Source organism: Rousettus aegyptiacus, unplaced genomic scaffold, assembly GCF_014176215.1.
Source record: "Rousettus aegyptiacus isolate mRouAeg1 unplaced genomic scaffold, mRouAeg1.p scaffold_m13_p_11, whole genome shotgun sequence".
NCBI classification, from domain to species: Eukaryota; Metazoa; Chordata; class Mammalia; order Chiroptera; family Pteropodidae; genus Rousettus; species Rousettus aegyptiacus.
In genome coordinates, this window is record NW_023416286.1 from 14,441,123 (window position 1) to 14,456,278 (window position 15,156).

The 15,156-nt window shown below is 34.6% G+C and overlaps 1 protein-coding gene across 5 annotated transcripts in view; it reads left to right on the top strand.

Moving 5' to 3' along the window:
• ZC3H13 (zinc finger CCCH-type containing 13) overlaps nt 1-15,156 on the top strand; it is a 102,454-nt gene that overhangs the window by 51,073 nt on the left and 36,225 nt on the right. For all 5 annotated transcript variants that reach the window (XM_036228507.1, XM_036228509.1, XM_036228510.1 and 2 more), the window contains 2 exons: nt 507-817; nt 9,714-10,178. In XM_036228507.1, the coding sequence (XP_036084400.1) occupies nt 507-817; nt 9,714-10,178 (776 nt within the window). The remainder of the gene's footprint in view (nt 1-506; nt 818-9,713; nt 10,179-15,156) is intronic.

The following is a 15,156-nucleotide window of genomic DNA, read 5'->3' on the forward strand; positions in this document are numbered from 1 at the left end:
TTTATCGTAGGCATATAAGGTAATTCTAAAATACTTTGACTAGAACTGCAGAATTTTTTTTGAACAACCGTATACCCTTCAAAATGATTGCTTTGACAAATAATGATATTTGGGTATGTGATATCTAGAACATTATTTTTTAAACATTAGCCCTGTTTTCGGTTATTGCACAAATGTGTGTATTCCAGCTCTCCATCATGCACACATTTTGCATATTTATTGTAGACAGGGCCCTGGACATAACAGATTATAGGAGTGATTGAGATGTGCTTCATGAAGTTACATGTTATTTCTCTAGCATCAGTGAAAGAAGATAATTTGAAGGGAATGGAGAATGCCTTAGTTAAATCAAGATTCATGAACTATATCTGTGCTGCTCAAGGGTGAAGGCACATAATTTAAGATAAAAACTGTATAGATAATACCTTTCCTTAACCATAGCATTCTTTTCTTTTAGTTATTGTTCTTAATTTCTGACTAGTTATTGATATTGTTTTTCCTTATAGGTCTACTTCCCCTGCAGGACAGCATCATTCTCCTATATCTTCTAGACATCACTCATCTTCCTCACAATCAGGATCATCTATTCAGAGACATTCTCCTTCTCCTCGTCGAAAAAGAACTCCTTCACCATCTTATCAGAGGACAATAACTCCACCTTTACGACGCTCACCTTCTCCTTATCCTTCACATTCTCTCTCTTCTCCTCAGAGAAAGCAAAGTCCCCCAAGACATCGCTCTCCAATGCGGGAGAAACTGAGGCATGATCATGAACGAATTTCACAGTCTCATGATCGACGTCATGAAAAGAGGGAAGGTATGCACTGTACTTTATCTTGATTTTTTAAAGTTATTTTACTTAAGTAGTGTGTTCCTTATTTAAAACATGAGCATTCAGGTTTATTGTTATCATAGGGGGTAGAAGGGAATTGTGTTATACAAATTCCTTCGTGACACACAGAGGAAAGTTCTTGAGGGCTGTAGGAGGTGCTTAATAACTCAGGAATGTAGGCTATTAAAATATGTATAAGTGGGCATTTATTCTAACTTGGTGCTTTCTTTAAGATGTTTTACTCGAATACTTTCCAGAAAGTTTTGGGCATCTTCTTCTTAGAGTACCCTTCTAATTGCTTAGTTAATTCCTTTTTAAAAAAAAAAAAAAAAAAAAAAAAAAAAAAAAAAAAGAGGTGAAGGAGAGGAAAGCAGCAAGGCAGGTCCAAAGTTTGAAAGCATATGTGTTTTGGTAAAGATGTGAGGGCCGGGGGAACATTTAGAATGTAAGTACAAACCAAGTGATCAGTTTTCCAGGTGTAGCTCAAGAAAGAAGTAATAAGCAAAGCAATTTTCCTTTGTAGATTCCTGAAAATTAAGTTAACTTTGAGTATGCTACTTCCTTTTTCAATCTAAAATGCTATTATTACCTGGCAATACAGTATAATATCTCACATCTCTTTCTGTACTTTTTGTCTAAGCTTCTTGTCCTTGTTTATTTACCTTTATAAGTCCCTCCTGCCCCAAACTTCTCCTTAGTTTTCAAATATAACGAACACTCAGGAAATATTTGCTTATTTGCAACAATGTGTCTGTTTACATGTGTTTTCAAAGCTTGTCTGTTAGTATAACAATCTCCTACAGAGCACGTTGAACTTACTCTCTTCTTATCAACACTGTAAGCGATAACTAATCAAGTTCTTTTGTTCAAGAAAATGATGGTTGCATAGGTAGGGACTGGAGGGAACACCTATTTTATAGAATTATCTCTTGTATACATGATTTTGGAACCAGATCAGCACAACAGTATTTATGGAACATTGATAAGATGGGAAAATGGGAAAATTCTTTTATACTTGTCTGTTAATTTTAACAAGATTTGGCAGTTAGGGTTGACTGAGAATATAATATTCATTTAGTGACTGTTTACTGAATGAAAATTATTATTTTAAAACATAATTTTTAAACACGCAAATGAAGGGAAATAATATGCAGTTAAGTATTCTTGGATTGCTTTTTTGTGGCAGGAATACTTTGTGTTACAGAAAGAATCCTTTTAATAATAAACCATAGGTGTTTAGGTACTTTCAAGGAGGAAGAGATATAGCACGTTTGTTCCTCTCTATTTAATTGTCACTTTTTGAAACAAGAATTTTAGTGGAAGAATGGGGAGCTGGGTAAAGAACAAAATATAATAGCTAAGCTATATTTGTAAAGACAGATGAGGGCATTGCAAAAAAGGGATCTGGTATTAAGTTAACATATTTTTAGGCACAGTTGATTTTGGAGGAGGACTGGAAGTCATGGATTTCACAAAAAGGGATGGAAACATAGATAGCAAATCCTTGCCTAATTCTTCTGTCCTTAAATGGCATTTATGGGTATAGGCATATGGACAAAATGATTGGCAGGGCAGACAGTTTATTAATGTAAGAATCTACAGCATTTGTGTTTGTATACTTGAGAAAGTCTGTGGACCTAGCCACTGGAGACAAAGTGAAAAGGAGGTAAATTTACAATGTCCTAGGCATAAAGGTTCTGCAGTTGCTAAAAATAGCCTTAGATCTTGAGGCAATTTCAGAGTGTGAGAGCAATTTATAAAGGAATCTGATTTAAAAAAAAAAAAAAAAAAAAGGGCAGTGTTCTTTGAGGTTCTCTTATTAATTCTTGGACTTCATATCATATTTGTGCTGTAATCAGAATATGCTTATTTTAGGCGTATCCAAAGAATGGTTTCTAATCTTTGTAAAATCCCATGAGGTATTGGATTAACTAAGCCTGGGCCTCTATTTTATTTATACAGTGACAAGTTTGAATTAAGTAAACAGTGAGGTTCATTCCAGTTTTTTTTATTAAATAATGTTTAAAAATTTTATTATAGTTGATCTGTTTTTTTCCTTTATTTTTACTTTCATTATTATTTTTTTTTATCTTAAGTTTATTGGGGTAACATGGCTTAATACAATTATGTAATTTTCAGGTGTACATTATAATTTGACATCTGTATATTCTATTGTGTGTTTATCACCCAAAGTCTAGTTTCCTTCAGCTCCCATATATTTTATCCCCTTTACCCACTTCACCCTCCCCCTACTCCCTGTATTGACCCCATTAACCCTGTCTGATTCTCCCCTCCTCCCCCACCCCCTACCCTCTGGTAACCACTAGTCCATTGTCCATGTCCCTGAGTCTCTGTTTGTTTGTCCTGTTCATTCGTTGCTTTTAGGTTTATATCCCACATATAAGTGATATCATGTGATTTTCAACTTTTTCTGCCTCGCCTATTTTGCTTAGCATGATTATTCCGAGGTCTATCCCTGTTGTTGCAAATGGCAGTATTTCGTCTCTTCTTATGGTTGAGTAAGATTCTATTGTACATATGAACCACAGCTTCTTTAGCTGGTCATCTTTTGTAGGACACTTTGGTTGCTTCCATATCCTGGCCACTGTGAATAATGCTGCTGTGAACATCAGTGTGCAAATATCTTTTTGGATATGAGTTTTTCAAGTCTTTGGGGTAAATACCCAGTAGAGGGATTACTGAATCATATAGTAGATCAACTGTCAGATTTTTGAGGAACCTCCATACTGTTTTCCATAGTGGCTGTACCAATTTGCAGTCACGCCAGCAGTGTATGAGGGATCCCTTTTTCTCCGCATCCTCTCCAACATTTGTTATTATTTGTCCTATTGATTTTAGCTATCCTAACAGTTGTGAGATGATGTATCTCACAGTGGTTTCGATTTGTATTTCTCTAATAGCTAGCGATGTTGAGCATCTTTTCATCTATTTGTTGGCCATTTGTATGTCCTCCAAGGAGAAGTGTCTGTTCTGGTTCTCTGCCCATTTTTTGATTGGATCATTTGGTTTTTATTGAGTCATATGAGTTCTTTTTATATTTTGGATATTAGGCCCTTATTGGAGGCAATGCTTGCAAATATATTTTCCCATTCAATGGTTGTCTCTTTACCTTGTTGACAGTTTCTTTTGCTGAGCAGAAGCTTTTTAGTTTGACATAATCCCATTTATTTTAACTTTTACTTCTTTCGCTTTTAAGATCAAATTCATAAAATCCTCTGTAAGTTGAAGGTCCTCGAGTTTAGTTCCTATGTTTTTTTCTATCCATTTTATTGTATCAGGTCTTTAATCCATTTTGAGTTAATTTACGTGTATGGTGATAGACAACAGTCTAGTTTCATTCTTTTGCAGGTGGCATTCCAGTTTTTCCAGCACCATTTATTGAAGAGGCTTTCCTTTGTCCACTGTATATTTTTGGCTTTTTTTGTCGAAAATTATTTGCCCATATTAATATGGGTTTACTTCTGGACTCTCGATTCTGTTCCACTGGTTCGTGTGTCTCTGTTGCTGCCAATCCCATGCCTTTTTTTTACTGTAGCTTTGTAGTGTAATTTGAAGTCAGCAAGAGAGATGCCTCCAGCCCCATTCTTTTTTCTCAGGATTGCTTTGGCAATTTGGGGTCTTTTATGCTTTCATACAAATCTAATATTTTTTTATTGTATTTCTTTAAAAAATTGCCAGTAGGATTTTGATGGAGATTGCATTAAATCTATATAATGCTTTAGGTAATAATGTTATATTAACTATGTTGATTTTTCCAATTCAAGAACACAGAATATCTTTCCATTTCTTTGTATCTTCTTCGATTTCTTTTAATATGGTCTTATAATTTTCATTATATAGGTCCTTCACTTGTTTTGTTAAATTTATTCCTAGGTATTTTATTCTTTTTGTTGCAATTGCAAAAGGAATTATTTTTTCCACTTCTTTTTCTGACACTGCATTATTAGAGTATAAGAACGCTATTAATTTTTGAACGTTGATTTTGTATCCAAAGACTTTACCGTATTTACTGATTGTTTCTAGTGGTGGTCTTTAGGGTTTTCTATATGAAGAATCATGTCATCCGCAAATATAAAATGCTTTTATATCTGTCTCTTGCCCAATTGTACTTGCTGGGACTCCCAATGTTATATTGAATAACAGTGGCGATAGTGGACAACTTTGCTTTGTTCCTGATCTTAGAGGGAAGGTTTTTAGTTTTTTACCATTCAATATAATGTTGGCTGAGGACTTGTCATGTATGATTTTTATTATGTTAGGTACTTTCCTTCTATACTGATTTAGTTAAGTATTTTGATCATAAATGGGTGCTGTATCTTGTCGAAGGGGGTTTTCACATCTATTAATATGATTATACGATTCTTACTTTTTAATTTGTTTATGTGGTATATCACATTAATCGATTTGTGTATATCGAACCATCCCTATGCCCCTGGGATGAAGCCTACGTGATCGTGATGTATAATCTTTTTAATATATTGCTGTATTCAGTTCACTAGTATCTTATTTAGGATTTTTGCACCTGTGTTCATGAGAGATATTGGTCTGTAGTTTTTTTCGTGTGTTATCTTTACCAGTTTTTGGTATCCGAGTGATATTGACCTTAAAATGAGTTGGGAAGTATTGCCTCCTCTTTGATTTTTTGGAAGAGTTTGAGGAGGATAGGTATGAAATCTTCTTGAGTGTTTGGTAGAATTTACTGGTAAAGCCATCTGGTCCTGGACTTTTTCTTTTTGGTATGTTTTTGATAATTGTTTCCATTTCAATACTGCTGATCAGTCTATTTAGATTTTTCATATCTTCTTGATTCAGTCTAGGAAGGTTATATTTTTCTAAGTACTGGTTCATTTCTTCTAGGTTATTAAATTGGGTGTTACATACTTTTTCATAGTATTCTTGCATGATCCTTTGTATTTCTGTAATGTCAGTTGTGTTTTCCCCTCTTTCATCCCTGATTGTGTTTATTTGTGTCCTTTCCCTTTTTTCTTGAGTGAGTCAAGCCAGAGGTTTGTCAATTTTATTAACCTCAAAGAACCAGCTCTTTGTTGTATTTATTTTTTATATTTTTGTTGTTGTTTTCCATTCCATTTATCTCTTTTTAATTTTGATTCTTTCTTTCCTTTTGTTTACTTTAGGCCTTTTCTAGTTTTCTAAGATGAAACATTAGGTAATTTATTTGGGCTCATTCTTGTTTTTGGAGGTAGGCCTGTAATGATATATGAACTTTCCTCTTATGACCACTTTTGCCGTATCCCAAAAGTTTTGATAAGTTGTACTGTCATCTTTCGTTTCCATGTATCTCTTGATCTCTTTCTATTTTTTCTATGACCCAGTTATCTTCAGTAGCATGTTGTTTAATCTTTTTGTATTTGCTGTTTTTCTTGATTTCTTTCTGCAGTTGATCTCTGCTTTCAAAGCATTATGATCAGAGAATATGGTTGGTGTGATTTCAACCCTCTTATATTTGTTGAGGCTATCTCTGTGTCCCAGTATGTGGTCAGTCTTTGAGAATGTTCCATGTGCACTAGAGAAGAATGTATAAGTAGCTGTTTTGGAATGGAAGGCTCTGTAATTGTCAGTTATGCCCAGTTGGTCTAATGTGTCATTTAAGGATGTTATTTCCTTACTGATTTTCTGTTTAGATGATCTGTCCATATCCGACAGTGGAGTTTTTAGGTCCCCTACTACGATAGTGTTTTGGTCTGTTTCTCCCTTAGGTCTGTTAGCAATTGCTTTACATATTTTGGGGCTCCCTGATTAGGAGCATAGATATTAATAAGTGTTATGTCTTCTTGGTGTATGATTCCTTTATTATTATGAAGTGTCCCTCCATATCTTTCTCTTTACCTTTTTTATTTTGAAGTCTTTTGTCTAATATTAGTACCTCTACTCCCACTTTTCTCTGAATGCAATTTAATTGAAATATCATTTTCCACCCTTTCACTTTGAGTCTATATTTGTCTTTGGAGCTGAGATGTTTCTTCTGGAGGCAGTATATGTTTGGGTTTTGTTTTTTGACCCATTCTGCAACTCTGTGTCTTTTTATTGGTGAGTTCAATCCATTTACATTTAGGGTGATTATTGAAATATGAGGTCTTCTTATATCCATTTTATCTTTTGCTTTCTGGAAGCTCGGTGTTTCCATTGCTTTCTTGTCCTTCTGTTTGTTTTCTTTATTTTGGTTGGGTTTTATGGGTTTCCTCTCTGGTCCTTCTTGTTTTATGTTATATACTTCAGTTCTGAATCTTTGGTGTGTGGTTACCATTACGAATATGTGAAGGATAGTTATATAGATATACAGTCGTCCATTTTCTTCTGTGTGTATGTTATCATCTCTATTCCCCTTTGTGAATTTGGATCTTTGACTCCTCCCCTTTTCAGTCAGTGTATATCAATTTGTCCTTATAGATGCTGAACATTCATTACTATCTTGCTATAAACATTCTCTTCTTAATGTTTAAGCTTATAATGCTCTGTTCTTAGTAAAGGTTGCCCTCCTCTGCTTCTATTTGCCTGATATTCACTTTATTCTGGATTATGTTTTTTTTGTTTGTTTTTTTGATTTTTTGTCGTTTTGTTTTAGCTTAGCTGACCCCTTTCAGTATTTGCTGTAGTACAGGCCTCTTAGAGGAGAATTCCCTCAATTTTTGTATGTCCTGAAAGGTCTTAATTTCTCCTTCATATCTAAAGGAGAGCTTATAGCTGGATACATTATTCTAGGTTGATAGTTCCTTTTACTTAATAGTTTTAATATTTGATTCCACTCTTTTCTGGCTTGTAAGATCCGTGCTGTGAAGTCTGATGATAATCTCATGGGTTTTCCTTTATAAGTTTCCGTTTTCTTCTCCCTGGCTGCCCTGAGAATTTTATCTTTGTCATCAATTTTTAATAACTTTAATACAGTGTGTCTTGGTGAAGGCCTTTTTGGGTTGAGATAATTGGGTGTTTGTCGACTTCCTGAATTCCAAACTCCAGCTCATTCCTTCGATTTGGGAAATTCTCATCCACTATCTGTCTGACAATACTTTCTAGTCCTGCTCCTTTTCCTCGCTTCGTTAATGCCCATTATTCTTACGTTTCCTCTCTTGATACTATCAGCTAGTTTGGATTTCTCTTCATTATTTTTCATTCTTCGGTTTCTCTCTTCCTTCTGATTTATTCTAGGTTTCTGTCTTCGTCATCACTGATCCTTTCCTCCATTTAGTCGACTCTATTTCCCAAGCTTGTTATTTCATTTTTCAACTCTTGCATTATGTTTTTTTTATATCAAGAGTATCTATTGTGTTCTTCTCGAGAGTTTCAGTCTCTTTGTTCTGCTCATCTAGTTCTTTTTTCAGTTCCTGAAATTGTTGATATGACTCATTTCGGATCATATCAGAAGTACCATGTTGAAGTCTCTGTCATTTAAGTTGCATATTTCTATGTCTGTAAGCTTATTTTCTGGAGATTTTTTTCTTTCTTTCTGAGATGCCTTGTCACCGGGGTTGTTCATGGTGTTTAATGGACTATTTCTCTGCCTGAGCATTAATGGAAATGTAGTCTGTTGTTTTTCCAGAAAGACGATATATAAAGGTTTCTCTTTAGCCTGCTGCAAAGAATTTCTTTTGGTTTCCAGTAGGGAGCATCTAAGCCTTTTGGATCCCTGCTTTATATAAAGCCTAAATTTTTTTTTTTTTTTTTTTTTTTTTTTTTTTGTAGAAATTTAACCATACTTGCTGCTCTCAGTTTCAGTCACTGTCAGTGTTAGCAACAGTTTGGTAGCATTTGCTCAGATTCCCCTGAGGCTTCGCAGTGATTGATCTTGGTGGGTATGGGGGAAGGGGCCCCCTGGGCTGGAAGTTGGGGGCTGTGGCTCAGCCTTGGTTTTGCAATCGGGGGCTAAAAATCAACTGTCATTTTTCTGTGGTCCTATCCCGTGTCTCTGCTTTCTGTGCTGGTGACTGGGCCCTGCTGCCGGCTGCGTAGAAGGCTACGCAGGGTTGTTCAGGGAAGTCACCACACCTTCACCCCTCTCTCTCCACCTGCAGAGAGCTCTGGTGGTTTTGAGAGGTAGCTTTGTTTCTCCCAGACCACTGCCCGATAGACACTAGCTGGGCACCCGGGGTTTCTGACCTGTTGTAGTTCTTATGCACAGATCCCACACTCCGACGTGCTGGTGTGCAGTTTGGGTGTTTTTTGTTCAGTTTTAGATGTTCAGCTTATTGTTTAAAGAGGAGAGATCTGGGGACGTCGCTCATTCCTCCATGTTTCCCAGAATCCCTCCATTTAGTTTTTTAATAACTAAAATTATTTCTTTATTTTCTAATGAATTTTACAAAATGCTTTAGGTAGAGGAAGCTTTAGAGACAGGAGTGTAATTCCATTAAATAATTTAAGAAAAGAAAATAACAGTATCTCTTTGCCAGCCTGCTTACTAACTGTAGGCCACTCCCAAGTGCTTAACTCCTTTTGAGGTAGTCATCTGTGGTCTGGTCTGGCCTAATATTTCATCAGGATGATTAAAATCACTGTGTGCCTCTGGATCTAGAAGTTGTTTCTAAAAAGTAAGCCATCAGTGGTATGAGATCAGCTTGTTTCAGTTGTTTAAGATATAAGTATGGGTAACTTGAAGTCCGGGGAGATCATATTCAAAGTTTATCCAATAAAAACATAATAATTCATGTGTTAATGAAATTACCTTTGGATGTCTAGCTTTTGAATGGACTTAATTTTTTTATATTAGCATGTTGTCTCCTTTTATTCTCTGCAAAGAACAGGAATTATTATAATAAAATTTTAAAAGCTCCATATCAAATATATTGTCTAGTTGCCCAAAATTTTGTGAAAGGAATTACAGTTGATTTCCAAAATTGCATTACAGAAACTAGAGGCAAAAGAGAGAGAGAAAAGGACACAAGAGAAGAACGAGAGTATGAACAGGATCAGAGCTCTTCTAGAGACCACAGAGAAGACAGAGAACCTAGAGATGGTCGGGATCGGAGAGATACCAGAGACACTAGAGACCGAAAGGAACTAAGAGACTCCAGAGACATTCGGGACTCCAGGGAGATGAGAGATTATAGCAGAGATAACAAGGAGTGCCGTGACCCCAGAGATTCTCGTTCTACTCGTGATCCCCATGACTACAGAGATCGTGAAAGTCGAGATGCTCATAGAAAGGAGGATACCTATCAGGAGGAATCCCGAAGTTATGGCAGAAACCACTTGAGAGAAGAAAGTTCTCGTACTGAAGTAAGGAATGATTCCAGAAGTGACTCTCGAAGTGATATGAGGAATGACCGGATGGGCAGAAGTAGAGGGAGAGGTCCAGAGTTACCTGAAAAGGGTAAGATTTTTGACTTCTCAGTGAACTGTATTTTGTATATTCATATAGAAATTATTAAATCTCCTAAGATTTCTTTTTTAAATATATTATTTCTATATTGATTATTATTATTTTGTCAAAGCAATTTTCAATTTATTGAATTTGAGATCTTCCCTATAAATTTTGAATAGGAATTATAAGCTAGAATAGCAGAAGTGGGAACTGACCTAGACTCCCTGGTTGAATTATATCCAGTCATGCCTACACTCTTGATTAATGTGGAATACTAAGGAAATTGCTATCATGCAAAAAGTAGGACAAAAAGTAGTAGTTTCTAATAGATTGTATGTGCCTGTGTGTATCTGTGTATATATACCGTATATGTATATCATGTGATTATTAAAGTGGAATTAAAATGGTGGGCTTTCAAAATTGATGGTGTCAGAGATGACTGATTTGTATATTCAGTATTTGTGCTTGCTTCAGACCACCTCAAATCATCACATATTAGGATCTTAAGCCATTTTTCTTATCTTCCCCTAAAAAGACATTTGCCATACTCAATAACTACCTACCTCAATGTATTGGACTATCTCCGAAATGCTTGGGCTAAATCAGTTTTGACCTGTCTCTTCCTCCATCTCCTTCTTTCTCTTCCCTGCAAACATTGCTGCACAATCTGACCACTCTTATTCTTTCCATTGGTCTGTTGGTCTCTTTTGGTCAATATTACAGCTTCACATTAAGCTGAAGTCCCCTCACCTCCTCCTTCATGGTTGTCTTGGCTTATCATGGTCCTTTTCTTTTTCATATACATTTTTTAAATGAGTTTATTTTATGAAAAACTGTTGAATTTTTATTTTGAATGCATTACATTTATCATTTCTTAACTTTTTCTATTAAGGTCCTGAGCATATATATTCCTTGGTACCATTTTTGTTGATACTTTAAATGGTACTTTAACAAATTCTCTTTAATGCATTCACATAGTTCAGAATTTCAAAGGTACCAAAGGGTGTGTGTGTGTGTGTGTGTGTGTGTGTGTGTGTGTGTGTGTATGTGTAGAAGAGCCTCCCCTCTACACCTGAACTGGTTCCCTCTTTTGCCAGTTTTGTTTGTATCCTTCCCAGAAATATTCTACACAAGCAGATATGCATGTCTATTTATTTTATCCTTTAATTTTTAAAAATGTAATTAAAATTATATATATATAAAAATAAACTTGTTTAAAAAAAAGAAACAACTACATAATGCTCTATACCATGCTTAAAAATATTTTGGAGATTATTCCTTATTAGGTAAAGAGCTACTTCCTTCTTCTGGTGCACAGTGTCTATTATAGGATATACCATAAAATCATAAGTTTTAAATTGATAGATACTTAGGTGTTTCAGTCTTTTTTTTTTGTTTTGAACAGTGCTTCAGTGAATAACTATGTACTGGTGTCACTAAATGGTATCTTTAAAACATTTTCTTGGGTTTATTGCTGGTATATGGAAATGGTAATTGATATTTGTATATCAGTCTTACACTGTGATTTTCTTTGTAGATCGAATTAGATTCTCTTAAACATTTATGTCTGGGAAGAGACAGATTTGGCTCTTCCTTTCTGGTTTTTATTTACTATCCATAACCTGCTTAGTAGCTCTTTCATATATTGTTAATATAATGATTTAATGGCTTCTCTTGCTTTGTTTCAGATTTTAAAGGCTGGCTTTTCACCACTAAGCATTGTATTTATAGATGCTTTTATATTGTGTTAACTTTAGCTAACAGCTTTTTTATCATGACGTTTTTCTCTGTCTTGAGATCATATAGTTTGTCTCTTTTACTTTCTCACATGTTATTATACTTTTTAAAATTTAGAACTATCCTTGCATTACTAAGATAAATGCAATTTTTCATTTTTCACATTTCTGAAATAGGTTTGTTAAAATTTAATTTTTATTTAAGCACTAATGTTTTTAATTGAGATTGGCATATAATTACTGGTATTGTAAATATTTAACAACGAACTCTTAAGAAAAAGCCTTCACTTGTAGCTTTTTCCAATTTTGTAATATAAACACTCGTGCCATAGAACATTTCAAGCTACTAATTTGTCACCAGTGTTGAGTTGGGAAGAGATGTGCACAGTTGTCTCTGTCAAGCAACTGTGAATCAGTTCTAGCATACCACACTGCACAGTTCATTTTTTATATTCTTGTTTGGTTTGGGGATCAGAGCTATCCTAAGTCACATAAAATATGTCAAGAAGCGTTGCTTCTTTTTTCCTCTTCTCTGGCACAAATTAAATATGATGAGTTATCTGTTCTTTGACAGTTTAACAACATTTGTCTGTTAAGTCTTGTTTCTCATTTTTCTGCTGCTTAGAGGTTTTACTACCAATTGACTTTCAGAGTTACTGATTTAGATTATTGTAATAATATTAGATTTCTGTTTTTTCTTGAACCAGTGTAGTATGTTAACATTTTTTTTAGGGATCATTTTCAAATCTTTGCTGCATAAATGTTCCTCAGATTTCTGTTATATTTATATTTATTTTTTTATTTCTTGTTCAATCTTGCCAGAAGTTTGTCTATTGAGTCTTTTTAAAGAATTAAAATTTTGTTTGTTTTCTTTTGTATCTTTCTATTTCATTAATTTCCATTCTTATGTTTTACTTTGTTATGAAATGTGTGGTATTTACATTAATAACCATTCTAAACACTTTCTAAGTTTTAATATATCTTCTTGGACTTCTTGAGTTCTGTAAAATTGGGATTTTAAATGTCCAGACATACTTTTTAAAATAAATCCTCTCCCCCAATTTTAATTGTTGTCAGAGGACTTTTTGAAGTCAGTTCTTTGGCAGTTGTATTTGTTAAGGCTTATTTTGTGACAGCAGTCTTTATAAATGTTCTGCATATGCTTTTAATGGTTAAATGCAAAGTGTTTCTCTAAGTAAGATCAGGTTTGTTAACTATGCTTTCAAATCTATATTTAATTTTTTTAATCTGCTTTTTATAACATTACAGAAATGTGAGTTAAATCTTGCACTGTCATTGCGAATTTGTTAATTTTGTATAATTTGATCCAATTTTGCTTTGAATATTTTGAGGCTTTGCTGTTAGGTACACTTGTATAAAGCAGATTATTCTTTTATCATTATAGAATGACCCTCTTTATCCTTCATAGTGCCTTTTGTCTTAAAGATTGTTTCACTCACAGATTTCTTTTGGTTAGTACGTTGTGGTGCCCACAACGGAGCCAATTGAGATGAATTGTGAGCCTTTATTAGCCAGCAGGCGACTGACTCTCTACCACTGCAGGGTTAAAGGAGATGAGCCTGGAGCCTCAAGAAGGGATAGTTTAAAAAGCCCCCAAACCCTCTCTAGCAAGCAAGCAGGTTTACAGAAGCAGAGGCTGGCCATTAACATATCTTTACACAGGATAACAACACCCTTAACATTAGCATATCTTTGCATAGACTATCTCCTAGAACTACACCCTGTTTAACATTAAGTAATGGAAGCAGAAGTTGGTCATTTGAAAATTTTCCACCCTTAACAAGTATTTGTTTGATATCTTTTTCCATCCTTTCAACCTTATCATATCTTTATGTTTTAAATATAACTCTAAATAGAATGTAGTTAGACATATGTTGAATCTTCTCATTACACCTTCCTCGATTCTTAACTCTCCTTTTAAATTTTTCACTTTTTTTTAATCTTTCACTTTCTAGGTCATATCCTCATAAATACATTTTTTTTAAACTAATTTTCTCTTAGCATCTAATTCAACATTTAACCTTTTCATTCCTACATGTTCTATGTAGCCTTTGAAAAAATGTTTTAAATTTCTTCTTTTTGGTCCTTATTATTGAAATATTCTTTATAGATATTTTGTTTATTAAAATGCCCTATTACAATATTTAGAATTATGCTGTAATTCTTTCAGAGCTCAAAGCCTATTATGTGTAAGGGGTGTGTGTGTGTGTGCACGCGCATGCATAATTGTGCATTTTTTAAAACATTTTCTCAAGATATTATTGACATACAAAAAACTTCACACATTTAATGTATACAACTTGATGAGCTTGGAGATAAGTATACACTTCAATCTATGCCATAAAACTATCTATCACCTGCAAAAAAAAAATTTCTCTTGTGTTTTTGTATGGGTAATGAGAATACTTAATATAAGATCTACCCTCTTAACAAAATTTGAGTTTCTAGTACATCATTACTAACTATAGGCACTATGCCATATAGTAGGTATCTAGGATTCATTCATCTTGTACAACTGAAACTTTCAACTCTTTTACTAATACCTCCCTGTTTCCCTCTTCCTCCAGCCCTTGGCAGCCACTATTCTACTCTCTGCTTCTATGAGTTTGACTACTTTAGACTTCACAAATACTACATGGTGTCATGTAGTATTTATTCTTTTGTGCCTGACTTATCTCACTAAGCATAATGCCCTCCAGGTTCATCCATGTTGTCCCAAATGACAGGATTTTCATCTTTTTTAAAGCTGAATTCCATTGTATGTATATACCACGCTTTCTTTATCTATTCATCCATCAGTGGACATTTAGGTTGCTTCTTTGTCTTGCCTATTGTGAATAATTCTGTAATGAACGTGGGAGTGCAGATATCTCCTCCAGATCCTGATTTCAGTTCCTTTGGATGTATACCTAGAAGTGGAATTGCTAGATCAGCGGTAGTTCTAGTTTTAATTTTTTTAGGAACCTCCATACTGTTTTCCGTGGTGCCTGTGTAGTCTTCCATTACAATCACCACAATCAAGATACTTAGCTGTACAGTCATAAGATTCCCTCTGTTACCCCTTTATAGCCAAACCTAAATCCCTTCTCCTGTCCCTGACCTTTGGCAGCCACTAATATGTCTTCCATCTTATAATTGTTATTTCACAAATGTTACATAAGTGAAATCATGCTGTATATACATCCTGTTGAAATTGGTTTTTTCATTCAGCAGAATTTCCTTGAGGTTCA